A 13,974-nucleotide genomic window follows, 5' to 3' on the forward strand; every position below is an offset into this window, starting at 1 on the left:
ACACCACTGCACCCCTCTGAGCCTCAGTTTCTCCATCTGTAAAATGGGAGCGATCTACCCCCCGCGCCCACAGGTCAGTTGTAGGGATGAACCATGAAAATACTAGAGTCTCTGTTTTTTGACAGGAACTAAAAAACCAGATCTTAAATGTACATTTAAAGGGGGTGTGAGGAGGCAAGCAGTCAGCACAGGACTCCAGAAGGTGGCATTTTCGGGAGCTGGAGACAGCAGGGTCTGGGGTTGCTAAGTTCCTGATGTTACCCACCAGCCTCTTGCTCTGAGCAGCGCTGCCTCCCAGCTTTCTGGAACCTTCTGGAACGCCTGGGGTGCATCAAGTCCCAAGGGCACAGGGAGCAGAAGGGGGGGCTCTGGAAGGAGCAAAATCACACCCAGAGGCTGTAGCTTCTCAGATTTCCTTAAGGGGTGTGTGTGTGTGTGTCTGTGTGTGTGTGTGTGTGTGTCTGTCTGTGTGTGTGTGTCTGTTTTCTCTAAAAGTCTATGGCCAGACTTTGTTTCCCCAGGGTCATATGACTGCTCCTCTCCAACCCACACTGGCCCGGGGCGGGCTGGGCGCGGGCCCCTGCGGGTGTTGCAACGCCCGGCCAGAAAGTGGGCCTCAGCTGTTCCGCCTGGCCCACGTGACCCGCCGAGCATAAATGTGACCGGTCGCGGCTCCGGCACAGTCAGCGCCTGCCTGTTCTCCAGCGTCCTCAGAGCAGCCGCCGCCCCCGCGGAGCCAGCACGAACGAGCCCAGCACCAGCCGGATGGAGCGTCCGCAACCCGACAGGCAAGCGCGGGGCGCGGGGCGCAGGACGGGCGCCTTTCCCTCCCCTCCCAGCTGGCGTCCCAGTTCCACCCGGGACACTGCCACGCAGCGACAGAGCCCGGGAGCCAGAAACTTGGGCTCTGGAGTCAGGAGGCGCGGGGTTCTGATCCTGCCTGTGCCCGTAGGGTAGTTGGAGGGAGGAACGGTGATTTACATGCCTGGCACCTTGGTATGCGGTTGGTGACCAAGATGGCAGTGTCCCTAGAGTATCCAGCCTTTGAGGTAGCCAATTTTTGTTAAATCCAACTTTCGAGGTGTGTTTGGAGTTGCTCTCTGCTGAATCTAGATCTCTGGGGCTTCCCTGTGAGGGAGTCAATTTTGTTTTAATCCAACTTTTGAGGTGTGCTTGGAGCTGCTGTCTGCTGAATCTAGATGCCTGGGGCTCCGCTAGCCTGGGGGAGCATGCTTGGTTCTCTTGGTGGCATCTGTCCCTCACTAGCTATGGAGGACCTGAGCCAGACATCACCCTGGCTACGGTGTTCCGCGTCTGACAGATAAGGATTGCCCAGTTCAGGGAGGCGACATGCCCTAGAGTATTCAGTCAGCAGGTGTTAGAACTGGGTCTTGAACCTTGGTCTGCCCACCTCCAGGTCTCGCTCGTTCCCTTCTTTCAAGAATTTGTTAGTATTTTTTGTTTGTTTGTTTTTTAACTCCTGGGCTCAAGCATCCTCCCACCCCAGCCTCCAGAGTTAGCTGGGACTTAACAGGTGTGAGCCGCTTCGCCCAAGAATTTGACCAGCTGTGTTGTAGAACAGGGGATGATGTTCCGGGAAGCAGGGCAGGAGAAAAGGGAAAAATGACAGTTCTATGGGGAGGCAGGGATATGGACCCATGACAGAAATACTCCCGGAGAGACTTTTTCTTTAACTAAAGCAGAATTTTTCAGGCTTTTTAACCCTGACGTCTTCATGATGAGCATAACATGATGGGGGTGGTGGCGGTCATGAGATTTGCATCTGAAACGTTAACACAATAACTGAATTAAATATTGGGTCTAAAAGCCAATCAAAGCAATTACAAACTTGGAGATGCACGTTCATGGAGCTTCTGCTTTTTCCTGGGTTATGCTGTACCTCCTCCTCCTCTCTACTGTGCTGGGATTACAGGCTTGAGCCACCGCGCCCGGCCTAATTAGTGTTTTAATGACTGAAGAGTGTTTATAAGGCTGCAAGAGTCACTATGCCCAGCCTGAATTTGTTTTTTTGTTGTTGTTGATTCTGGGTTTTTTTTTTTTTTTTTTTTTGCTTTTTTTTTTGAGATGGAGTCTTCCTCTGTTGCCCAGGCTGGAGTGCAGTGGCGCGATCTCGTCTCACTGCAACCTCCACCTCCTGGGTTCAAGCAATTCTCCTGCCTCAGCCTCCCAAGTAATTGGGATTACAGGCACCCACCACCACACCCGGCTAATTTTTTTTTTTTTTTTTGTATTTTTAGTAGAGATAGGGTTTCACCAATGTTGGCCAGGCTGGGCTCAAACTCCTGACCTCAGGTGATCTGCCCGCCTTGGCCTCCCAAAGTGCTAGGATTACAGGTGTGAGCCACCACGCTTGGCCCTTTTTTTTTTTCTTTTTCTTTTTTTTTGAGATGGAGTTTCTCTGTCACCAAGGCTGGAGTGCAGTGGTGTGATCTCAGCTCACTGCAACATTTGCCTCCGGGGTTCAAGCAGTTATAGGCATAATCGCTGGGATTACAGGCACCCGCCACCATGCCCGGCTAATTTTGTATTTTTAGTAGAGATGGGGTTTCACCATGTTTGCCAGGCTGGTCTCGAACTCCTGACCTCAGGTGATCCACCCACCTTGGCCTCCCAAAGTGCTGGGATTACAGGCGTGAGCCACTGCACCCAGCCACAAGGCTGCATCTTAAAGCGATTGGGGATGTGGCCTGAATAAGAATGGGAATCCTTGGAGGCCTGCTTATAGGTGGGTGGCTCCCCGAGCTCAGCAGTTGGGAAGGACCCCACCCCCAGCCAGCTTTGTGTTCACCCATCCCATTTCCTCCTCAGCATGCCCCAGGATTTGTCAGAGGCCCTGAAGGAGGCCACCAAGGAGGTGCACACTCAGGCAGAGAATGCTGAGTTCATGAGGAACTTTCAGAAGGGCCAGGTGACCCGAGAGGGCTTCAAGGTATGTGGCTTGGTGGGACTAGCCCTGGTGGAGGGTTTGGCAGGTGTGGGTGGGCCCAAGGCTCAGGCCAGTGGTTTAAGTGGGGATGCTGAGGGACCAGATGGGCATGTCCAGTGGAATCATCTTACAAATGATGACACTGAGGCTCACAGGAGGGAAGGTGAGTTACCCAAGGTCACACAGCAAATTCAGCCTGCTCTGTAGTGTTGTGGAGGGACTGGGGCAGCAGTGCCATTGACTGAGCACTGGTTCCATGTTGGGCATTTTGTACACTTGGTTTGTAATCTGTGTTTCAACCCTGACGAGAAAGATGAGGACTGGAAGGCTCAGAGAGGTTAAGTGACTAACAGGAAGTCACACAGCCAGTAAATGGAAAAGGCTGAAATCAACCACGACCGATGTTATTTCAGAGCTTATATTCCCGACCTAACTCTAATTTGCCTCTGAAGATGAGGAGTAATACAGGTTGGAGCCTTAACAGAACCCTTTTCTAACAGTGAGACTGAGGGTGCCTCATCTAATCTCCCTAAGCCACCTTTTCCCCATCTGTAAAAGAGGATTTCAACAGCAGGGTTTTCATAAGCACCCACTATATTGCCAGGTACTGATTTTGCTATTTCCCAGCACTGTTGTGAAATTCATGCAAATAGAAGGAAGCACTTGACAAAGAACCGGGAAGATACTAGGTGTTAAAACTTCAGTGTGGGGAACGGCTTGTTCAGGTTGAACAGAGGGTGTGGGAGTGGGGAGTGGGGAGCTATATCCCACCACCTTCACCCCAGTCCCTTTTGCAATCTGTACCCTCTGCCACCCCCTACTTCCAACATGAGACATGCTTTATATTTATTTTATTTTATTTTATTTGAGACAGAGTCTCACTCTGTTGCCCAGGCTGGAGTGCAATGGCAAGATCTCGGTGCCCTGAAACCTCCACCTCCTGGGTGCAAGCGATTCTCCTGCTTCAGCCTCCAGAGTAGCTGGGACAACAGGTGCCCGCCACCACGCCTGGCTAATTTTTGTATTTTTTTTAGTAGAGATGGGGTTTCACCATGTTGGCCAGGCTGGTCTTGTACTCCTGACCTCAGATGATCCATCCGCCCTGGCCTCCCAAAGTGCTGGGATTACAGGTGTGAACCACCGCCCGACTGAGACATACTTTAATTAGGAGAGATTTAACCTGTGGTTCCAGGCTGGGTGGGGCCCTTGGGCCTGTAATAGGTCTTCCTCATCCTCCTCCCCTCTGCCTTAAAAAGATGAGGTACACCCAGTTGCGGCAGTGTGGCTGGAGGCAGTGGGTGCAGGGAGGTGAATGCTGGAATATCCTATCCCCAGCCAGCTTAGACTTTGGATTTTGCCTCTAAGTCACAGGGTTCCAAGGAGGCACCAAGATCCGTGACAGAATCCAGTGCTCGCTTACATTAAGCTAGTGGACGTGGCAGTTTATCACAGCCTTTCTCATGGGAGCGCTAAGTGCCAGGCTGCCCTCTGTGCTGGCCCAGATCCTCTCACTTAATCTTCACACCAGCCCCATCTAGTATGTGGCAGGTGAGGGAGCGGACTAGCACAGTTGGCTAGCACAGTCACACAGACCTCAGACCATCTGCTTTAGGATAGGATAGGAAGCTGGGACCAGAGAGAGCAAGCGGGTCACCCATGGTCACACAGCTAAGGACTGGCAGAGTTGGGTGAGAACCAGGTTGGTCACACTTAAAAACCCAGTCTCTTTTGTACCAGGCTACCTCGCTTTCTGTCCCCTCATGGAATAGAGCTGCTTTGAATGTTTACAGAAATAACTTGGAAACTCCAACCTGAATGTCTTAACTTTGCCCTCCTTCAAATTCAAACGGGCGTATTAATGTGTAACGGGAGTTAGTGCCCCAATCCAAGGTACACTCAGGACCTGTTGCCCAAGCCCAGCATCCAGAGGTGGTGGGGTTCAGAACAGTCCTCTAGGAAGGAGAATTGTGCCCTGTAGTTGGTCACGCAGAGGTCAAAAGCCAGAAGCACATGGCCAATCTCCTTTAACCACTTCCATTTCAGCTATTCCCCTCTCCTGAGACATGGTGGGTCCATAGCAACGCCTGGTCTTCAATCCAGTTTCATTTCTTACTAGCTGTGCAACCTCCACGTGTCATACCCTCTCTGAACCTTAGTTTCCTTTTCTATAAAATGGGCATAGCAATTCCTTTGTTGGATTTTTTTTTTTTTTTTTTTTTGAGACAGGGTCTTACTCACTCTGTTCCCCAAGCTGACGTACAGTGATATGATCACAGCTCACTGCAACCTTGAAATCCTGGGCTCAAGTGATGCCCCTGCCTTGGCCTCTGGAGTAGCTGGGACTACAGGCGCCCGCCACCACACCTGGCTAAGTTTTTTTTTTTTTTTTTTTTTTGAGTCAGAGTCTCGCTCTGTCGCCCAGGCTGGAGTGCAATGGCACGATCTTGACTCACTGCAACCTCTGCCTCCTGGGTTCAAGCCATTCTCCTGACTCAGCCTCCCGAGTAGCTGGGATTATAGGCGTCCACCACCATGCCCGACTAATTTTTGTGTTTTTAGTAGAGATGGGGTTTCACCATATTGCCCAGGCTGGTCTCTTGGCTATGTTGGTCTTGAATTCCTGACCTCGTGATCCCCCAGCCTCAGCCTTCCAAAGTGCTGGGATTATAGGTGTGAGCCACCACACCCAGCTGGCTAGCTTTTTAAATTTTTATATATTTATTTATTTTTATTTTATTTATTTATTTATTTTTTCTGAGACGAGTCTCGCTCTGTCACCCAGGCTGGAGTGCAGTGGCGTGATCTCGGCTCACTGCAAGCTCCGCCTCCCGGGTTCACACCATTCTCCTGCCTCAGCCTCTCAAGTAGTAGCTGGGATTCTAGGCGCCAGCCATCAAGCCCAGCTAATTTTTTTTGTATTTTTAGTAGAGACAGGGCTTCACCGTGTTAGCCAGGATGGTCTCGATCTCCTGACCTCGTGATCCGCCCGCCTTGGCCTCCCAAAGTGCTGGGATTACAGGCGTGAGCCACTGTGCCCGGTTTATTTTTTTATTTTTTTGAGAGGAGTCTCGTTCTGTTGCCCAGGTTGGAATGCAGTAGTGCTATCTCGGCTCACTGCAACCTTCACCTCCCGAGTTCATGCCATTCTCCTGCCTCAGCCTCCCAAGTAGCCGGGACTACAGGCGCCCACCACCATGCCCGGCTAATTTTTTTGTACTTTTAGTGGAGACGTGGTGTCACCAAGTTAACCAGGATGGTCTTGATCTCCTGACCTTGTGATACGCCCGCCTCGGCCTCCCAAAGTGCTGGGATTACAGGCGTGAGCCACCGCGCCCGGCCCCAGCCAGCTAGTTTTTTAAAAGAATTTTTTGTAGAGGTGGGTTTTGGGCTATGTTGCCCAGGCTGGTCTCAGACTTCTGGCTTTAAGCAATCCTCCCACGTTAGCCTCCCAAAGTGCAGGGATTACAGGGGTTTGAGCCACCACGCCAGGCCAGTTTGTTGGATCTTTATATAAGGATTCAGTTAGGTTGCTTGTTTTGCCCAGTGGGGTAAAAGGGTTTTAGGCTGAGAAAGTACATGATCATCTTTTTCTCTTATAAAAATCCCTCTGGCTGCTGCGTGAAGAGGAGTGTAGTGAGGGGTGGCAGAAGGAGTCAGAGCCCAGCTGAGAAGTGATGAGGGCCTTTCCAAAGGCAGTAGTGGAGGGGACGGACAGAGGTGGGGGCCTTCCATGTGGCTGGCGGCCTGACCTGCTCACTCTGCTTTCAGCTGGTGATGGCCTCCCTGCACCACATCTATGTGGCCCTGGAGGAGGAGATTGAGCGCAACAAGGAGAGCCCAGTCTTCGCCCCTGTCTACTTCCCAGAAGAGCTGCACCGCAAGGCCGTCCTGGAGCAGGACCTGGCCTTCTGGTACGGGCCCCGCTGGCAGGAAGTCATCCCCTACACACCAGCAATGCAGCGCTATGTGAAGCGGCTCCACGAGGTGGGGCGCACAGAGCCCGAGCTGCTGGTGGCCCATGCCTACACCCGCTACCTGGGTGACCTGTCTGGGGGCCAGATGCTCAAGAAGATTGCTCAGAAAGCCCTGGACCTGCCCAGCTCTGGCGAGGGCCTGGCCTTCTTCACCTTCCCCAACATTGCCAGTGCCACCAAGTTCAAGCAGCTCTACCGCTCCCGCATGAACTCCCTGGAGATGACTCCCGCGGTCAGGCAGAGGGTGATAGAAGAGGCCAAGATCGCGTTCCTGCTCAACATCCAGGTGAGGGTTGGGCAGCCTGGGGCAGTCTCTGCTTCCCCCTGCTGTTCCTCCAAGGGATCCTTCTCATTGTAGGGAAGGGTGGTATGGGTCATGGTTAACACAGGGAACCAGGGTTCCAGCACTGCCACTTACTAGCTGGGTGATCTTGGGCAAATGCCTTAATCTCTCTGTACCTCAGTTTCCCTATCTGTAAAATAGGGATAATAATGGTACCTACATGTTAGACTTTTAAGGCTTGAGTGAGTTTACAGCAGTAAAGTCCCCACATCAGTGTCTGGCACAAGAGGAAGCCCTCACATTTTCACTACTGTCAAAATGGGACATGAGAATCAGTTGTAGCTCTGCGTGACAACGGTCTGTGGCAACGTATAAGTTGTGTGTGCACTAGTGTGTAGCCAGGTTGGCACTCCCAGGGTTACAGGTGGCCCCTGCCTTCCAGGGACTCTCAGCCTAGCCAAAGAGGTTTACCTCTTTCTACAAGTGTCTCAAATACAGGGGGAAGGTGGGGTCTGGGCAAAGCCTGGAAGGATGAATTCTTGGGCAGAGGTGGAGGGGATCCTTCTAACCAGATGTCATAGAGCCTTCTCTCTCTGCCAGCCCCTGGAGGTGCCATGGGGCCTGGGGCTAGGGCTCATGCCCTCCTGGCTCCCTAATCCCAGCCATGGATTGCAGAAGATTCTGGTCCTGGCCCCTGTTACGGAACAAGGCCTTTCCCGTCCCCCTCACCCCCTCAGAAAATCCAGTCAGTCTTAGAAGAAGAAAATCTGTGTCTTTCAGAGAAGTGTAGTTGAAAGAAAAGGGAGGCCAGGTGCAGTGGCTCACGCCTGTAATCCCAGCTCTTTGGGAAGCCAAGGTGGGTGGACTGCTTGAACTCAGGAGTTTCAGACCAGCCTGAGCAACATGGCAAAACCCTGTCTCTATCAAAAAAAAAAAAAAAATTAAAAAAAATTTTTTTAAAGAAAAGGGATTTGGGGTCAGAACTGGCTCTCAGGCTCGCACCTATAATACCAACATTTTGGGAGGCCAAAGCAGGAAAGTAGCTTGAGCCCAGGAGTTTGAGGCCAGCCCTGGTAACACAGTGAGACCCCATCTCTACACAAAAATGAAAAAAAAATAAAAAGCCAGACATAGTAGTGTGCACCTGTAGTCCCAGCTACTTGGGAGGCTGAGGTGGGAGGATTGCTTGAGCCCTGGAGGTCAAGGCTACAGTAAGCCATGATAGTGCTATTGCACTCCAGCTGGGTAACGGCAGCAAAGCAAGACTCTGTCTCAAAAATAAAAACAAACAAAAAAACGGCTCTTGGTGCCTGACCTCTGGGTCAGTCCTTGGGCAAAGCACTTAACCTGTAGGAGCTATAGTTTCCTCATCTGCAAGGCTAACAAATACCATTCAGCACACCTCACCAAGGCTGAATTTAGCAAATCTAAATTCAAGGGAAGAAAGCAGCCGCAGAAGAGTGCATGTACAAGGATACCACTTAATATTATTTCAAAACAAGCAACACAGCCTTTTGCACGGAGACACAGGCTAAGGACATGGGTGGCCACAGTGATCCAGGATCATTGTTATCAGTTGGGAGGGCAAGAGCAGGCAGGGGAGTCAATTTGGCTTGGAACATCTTATCTCTTAAGGTGGATAAAAGGGACATGAATATTATTTATTTATTTATTTATTTATTTGAGACAGAGTCTCACCTTGTCACCCAGGCTGGAGTACAATGGCGCAATCTCGGCTCACTGCAACCTCTGCCTACCAGGTTCAAGCAATTTTCCTGCCTCAGCCTCCCAAGTAACTGGGATTACAGGCATGCGCCACCACACCCAGCTAATTTTTTGTATCTTTAGTAGAGATGGGGTTTCACTACGTTGGCTAGGCTGGTCTCGAACTCCTGACCTCGTGATGTGCCCGCCTTGGCCTCCCAAAGTGCTGGGATTACAGGCATGAGCCACTGCGCCCGGCCAATATTTTTCTTACCATCTTGTTATTTCCAAAATATTTCCTAACACAACTTAAGGTCTTAAGGTCCTACCTTCAGCTGGGACCTGGCAGCAGCTCTCAGTGAGATAGGCATGTGTGTCTTTTGTCTTTTAGCTCTTTGAGGAGTTGCAGGAGCTGCTGACACATGACACCAAGGACCAGAGCCCCTCACAGGCACCAGGGCTTCGCCAGCGGGCCAGCAACAAATGGCAAGGTGAGAGCATCCAGGGAGGGGCATTTCCTCTGGGCTGCAGATGGAGAGGGACCTGACTGTCTGACTCTAGTATCTCTACTCTTTTTTTTTTTTAATTATTTTTTTATTTTTTTTTGAGATGGAGTCTCGCTCTGTCACCCAGGCTGGAGTGCAGTGGTGTGATCTCGGCTCACTGCAAGCTCCGCCTCCCAGGTTCACGCCATTCTCCTGCCTCAGCCTCCTGAGTAGCTGGCACTACAGGCGCCTGCCACCATACCCGGCTACTTTTTTTTTGTATTTTTAGTAGAGATGGGGTTTCACAGTGTTGCCAGGATGGTCTCCATCTCCTGACCTCGGGATCCACACACCTCGGCCTCCCAGTGTTGGGATTACAGGCGTGAGCCACTGCACCCGGCCTTAGTATACTCTACTCTTCTGTTTTCTGAATGTTTGCTGGTGGTGGCTGTTGTTTCCTGCTGCCTCACCCCACTGCCCCTGTAAGGACGGGTTCCCCCTATGCTGCCCAGGCCAGTCTTGAACACCTGACTTCAAGCGATCCTCCTGCCTCTGCCTCCCCAAGTGCTGCAATTACAGGCGAGAGCCACCATGCCAGCTGGAATGTTTTTTTGGGTGGTGGTGGTTGTTTTTTGAGATAGAGTCTCGCCCAGGCTGGAGTGCAGTGGTGCTATCTCAGCTCACTGCAACCTTCGCCTCCCGGGTTCAAGCAATTCTGCCTCAGCCTCCCGGGTAGCTGGGATTACAGGCACCCACTACCATGCCCAGCTAATTTTTTTCATATGTTTAGCAGAGATGGGGTTGCACCATGTTGGCCAGGCTGGTCTCAAACTCCTGACCTCAGGTGATCCGCCCACCTCGGCCTCCCAAAGTGCTGAGATTACAGACGTGAGCCACTGCGCCCGGCCGCCTGCATGTTTTTGTATGAGAAGTGGAGGGCAGGCAAAAGGACCTGGGGTCAACCTTCAGTGTGTGGCTCTGGGCAAGCCATGAGACTTCTCCCTGCCTTAGTTTCCCCACCTGGAAAATCCAGTGAGGTTCAGCTACTTCTCGTTCACTGGCTCAGAACTGCACAAGAACCCCTCAGAAACCATGGGAAACTCCCGCCCCCTTAATTTAGACTCCTTTTTAGGCCTTTGGTACCCTGATGTGGGCCAGGGAGGTGGGGACCTGTATCCAGCTGTGAACCCACCACAGGGAGATGTCCCTTCCGAGTCTTGTTGTGTGTGAGCCCCTCCCTCATGTGCCTAAGAACGATCGAGGCTGGCTACAGTGAGAACATCTTGGAAACTTCCAAAAAGACCAAAGTGCTCCACAAAATGTACCCTCACTAAGCCTAAAACACTGAGGCAGGGAGTGTGGCTTTGGGATGGGTAGCAATAAAGAGGTAAGGCTTAGCTACCTCCTGGCAGGTTATATTAGGCCTCCCCTCCTGTGCCACCCTCACCTGGCTTGTGGCTTTCTCACTTGTGCCAGACCACACGGACCCCTCTACTGGGGGATTATAACCCCAGAGGGCTTGGCTATCTGGTGGGGTAGGGAGATGTCACCCTAATGCAGCAGTTCTCAAAGTGTGGTGTCCTGCCTGTGGGGGGTGGTAGTCCTAGTATCCCCTCAAGGGGGTCTGTGAGGACAAAGCTATTTTTATAACACTACTATTTTTTTGCTTTTTTTTTTTTTTTAAGACAAGGTCTCGCTCTGTCACCCAGGCTGGAGTGTAGTGGCACAAACACAGCTCACTGCAGCTTCAACTCCCAGGTTCAAGCGATTCTCCCACCTCAGTCTCCTGAGTAACTGGGACTATAGGCACGTGCCACCACACCCAGATTTTTTTTTGTTTTTTTTTTTTTGGCTTTTTAAAAAAACTCTCATTTTCTCATGAGTATGTGTTGGCATTTTCCAAAGGTTATGAGACATGTGATGCTCTCTCATGGATTTGATGGCTCATGGAATGTGTGCCTGTTATGTTCTTTGTTGTTTTTTTTTTTTTTTTTTTGAGACGGAGTCTGGCTCTGTCACCCAGGCTGGAGTGCAGTGGCCGGATCTCAGCTCACTGCAAGCTCCGCCTCCTCGGTTTACACCATTCTCCTGCCTCAGCCTCCGGAGTAGCTGGGACTGCAGGCGCCCGCCACCTCGCCCGGCTAGTTTTTTGTATTTTTAGTAGAGACGGGGTTTCACCGTGTTAGCCAGGAGGGTCTCGATCTCCTGACCTCGTGATCCGCCCGTCTCGGCCTCCCAAAGTGCTGGAATTACAGGCTTGAGCCACCGCGCCCGGCCTGTTATGTTCTTATATGTTAAGATTTCGGCCGGGCGCGGTGGCTCAAGCCTGTAATCCCAGCACTTTGGGAGGCCGAGACGGGCGGATCACGAGGTCAGGAGATCGAGACCATCCTGGCTAACAGGGTGAACCCCGTCTCTACTAAAAATACAAAAACTAGCCGGGCGAGGTGGCGGGCGCCTGTAGTCCCAGCTACTCCGGAGGCTGAGGCAGGAGAATGGCGTAAAACCCGGGAGGCGGAGCTTGCAGTGAGCTGAGATCCGGCCACTGCACTCCAGCCCGGGCGAAAGAGCAAGACTCCGTCTCAAAAAAAAAAAAAAAAAAAAAAAAGAATTTCTCAGTTTTGGCCGGGCACAGTGGCTCATGCCTGTAATCCCAGCACTTTGGGAGACTGAGGCACGGGGATCACTTGAGGTCAGGAGTTTGAGACCAGCTTGGCCAATGTGGTGAGACCCCATCTCTACTAAAATATAAAAATCAGCTGGGCATGATGGTGCACACCTGTAATCCCAGCTACTCGGGAGGCTGAGGCAGGAGACTCTCTTGAGTCTGGGAGGCAGAGGTTGCAGTGAGCTGAGATTGCACCACTGTACTCTAGCTTGGGCAACAGAGCAAGACTCCATCTCAAAAAAAAAAAAAAGAAAAAAAGAAAAAAAATAATTTCTCAGTTTTAATTTCTAATTTTGTAAATAGTGATAGCTATACTCACACAAACAAAAGCTCTTCTGGATCCTTCGTTGCATTTGAGTATAAAGGGGTTTTAGAACCAAAACATTTGAGAACTATACCCCTAATACATCAGAAGGAGCAGGAGCCTTTAATATGAACAACACACATGTAAATGTCACAGTGTACCTGCTTGCTTGTACTTCTGTGACCGCAGCCCTGGGCCACCAGACCTACAGCCCTGTTTTCTCTGGGAAAGCCCCTCTCATAGCCCAGGGCGGGGCTAGGATTCAAACCCAGCTGTTCTGGCTCCAGAGACCTGCCCTGGACTCTGTCCTCCTTCTAAAGACCTAGGAGCACCCTCTCTGTGCCTGAGGAGGAGGCAGGTGGCACATCTACCCAGGTTGCATGGCTGGCTCTGGCCTATCATATTTTAATAACCAGGGATGGGACTGAACTTTGACCTCAGAGCTCCTGTTTTCTAGCTCCTGCTCCTTCATCACCATACTTAGCAAATGTGTGAATCTGAGAGGAAGATTTACAGCTCAGACCTAATCGCTGGCAAAGTTTAAGGAGAGGAAAGGGAGCAGGCAGAAGTCTGAAAACCATGCCTGGGCCCAAGAATGTTTTCACAATGTGGCCTGGCTGCACAGGGAATAACAGACAGCTTGGAAAAGTAGTGAGCTGCCTGTCTTTGAAGGTATCCAAGTAGTGGCTAGAGGGACACCTGTTTGTGGTCTTGCAGAATCCTGGCGCTGAGCAGGGACTGTACCACAGACCCTGAGGCCACTCTGCTTTGCTTTTCTATGACATCAGACACCCTCATGCATGCCCACCTGTTATTGACCTTGCCCCATTTTCTCTTTCAGACTCTGCCCCCGTGGAGACTCCCAGAGGGAAGCCCCTGCTCAACACCCGCTCCCAGGCTCCGCTTCTCCGATGGGTCCTTACGCTCAGCTTTCTGGTGGCGACAGTTGCCGTAGGGCTTTATGCCATGTGAATGCAGGCATGCTGGCTCCCAGGGCCATGAACTTTGTCCAGTGGAAGGCCTTCTTTCTAGAGAGGGAAATCTCTTAGCTGGCTTCCTTATCGTGGGCACTGGAGGCTTTCAGGGCCTCCATCCCTCTCACTGTGTCCCTCTCTCTGGAAAGGAGGAAGGAGCCTATGACATCTTCCCCAATGAAAAGCACATCCAGCCAATGCCTAAACTTCAGAGTGGCCCAAAGGATCCAGCCCTGCCCTTTAGCATCCTCAGTTCCTGCAGCAGAGCCTAGAAGACACCCTAGATGTGGCAGCTATCTCAAACCTCCAGAAGTCCTGAGTTTGAAGTATCCTTGTTGACACGGCCATGACCACTTTCCCCGTGGGCCATGGCAATTTTTACATAAAACTGAAAAGATGTTGTGTCTTGTGTTTTTGTCTTATTTTTGTTGGAGCCACTCTGTTCCTGGCTCAGCCTCAAATGCAGTATTTTTGTTGTGTTCTATTGTTTTTATAGCAGGGTTGGGGTGGTTTTTGAGCCATGCGTGGGTGGGGAGGGAGGTGTTTAACGGCACTGTGGCCTTGGTCTAACTTTTGTGTGAAATAATAAACAACATTGTCTGATAGTAACTTGAAGTATTGTTCATGGGTTTTGT

At 51.2% G+C, this 13,974-nt stretch overlaps 1 protein-coding gene across 1 annotated transcript; it reads left to right on the forward strand.

Moving 5' to 3' along the window:
- Positions 1-209: 209 nt before the first annotated feature.
- Positions 210-13,954, forward strand: HMOX1 (heme oxygenase 1). The gene is made up of 5 exons (XM_033232766.1): positions 210-788; positions 2,830-2,950; positions 6,716-7,207; positions 9,300-9,399; positions 13,207-13,954. The coding sequence occupies exons 1-5, from the start codon at positions 766-768 to the stop codon at positions 13,335-13,337; spliced, it is 867 nt and encodes a 288-aa protein (XP_033088657.1). The 5' UTR covers positions 210-765; the 3' UTR covers positions 13,338-13,954.
- The last annotated feature ends 20 nt before the right edge of the window (positions 13,955-13,974 follow it).

The sequence above is a fragment of the Trachypithecus francoisi genome, unplaced genomic scaffold (assembly GCF_009764315.1).
Source record: "Trachypithecus francoisi isolate TF-2019V2 unplaced genomic scaffold, Tfra_2.0 Lachesis_group14, whole genome shotgun sequence".
Taxonomy (NCBI): domain Eukaryota; kingdom Metazoa; phylum Chordata; class Mammalia; order Primates; family Cercopithecidae; genus Trachypithecus; species Trachypithecus francoisi.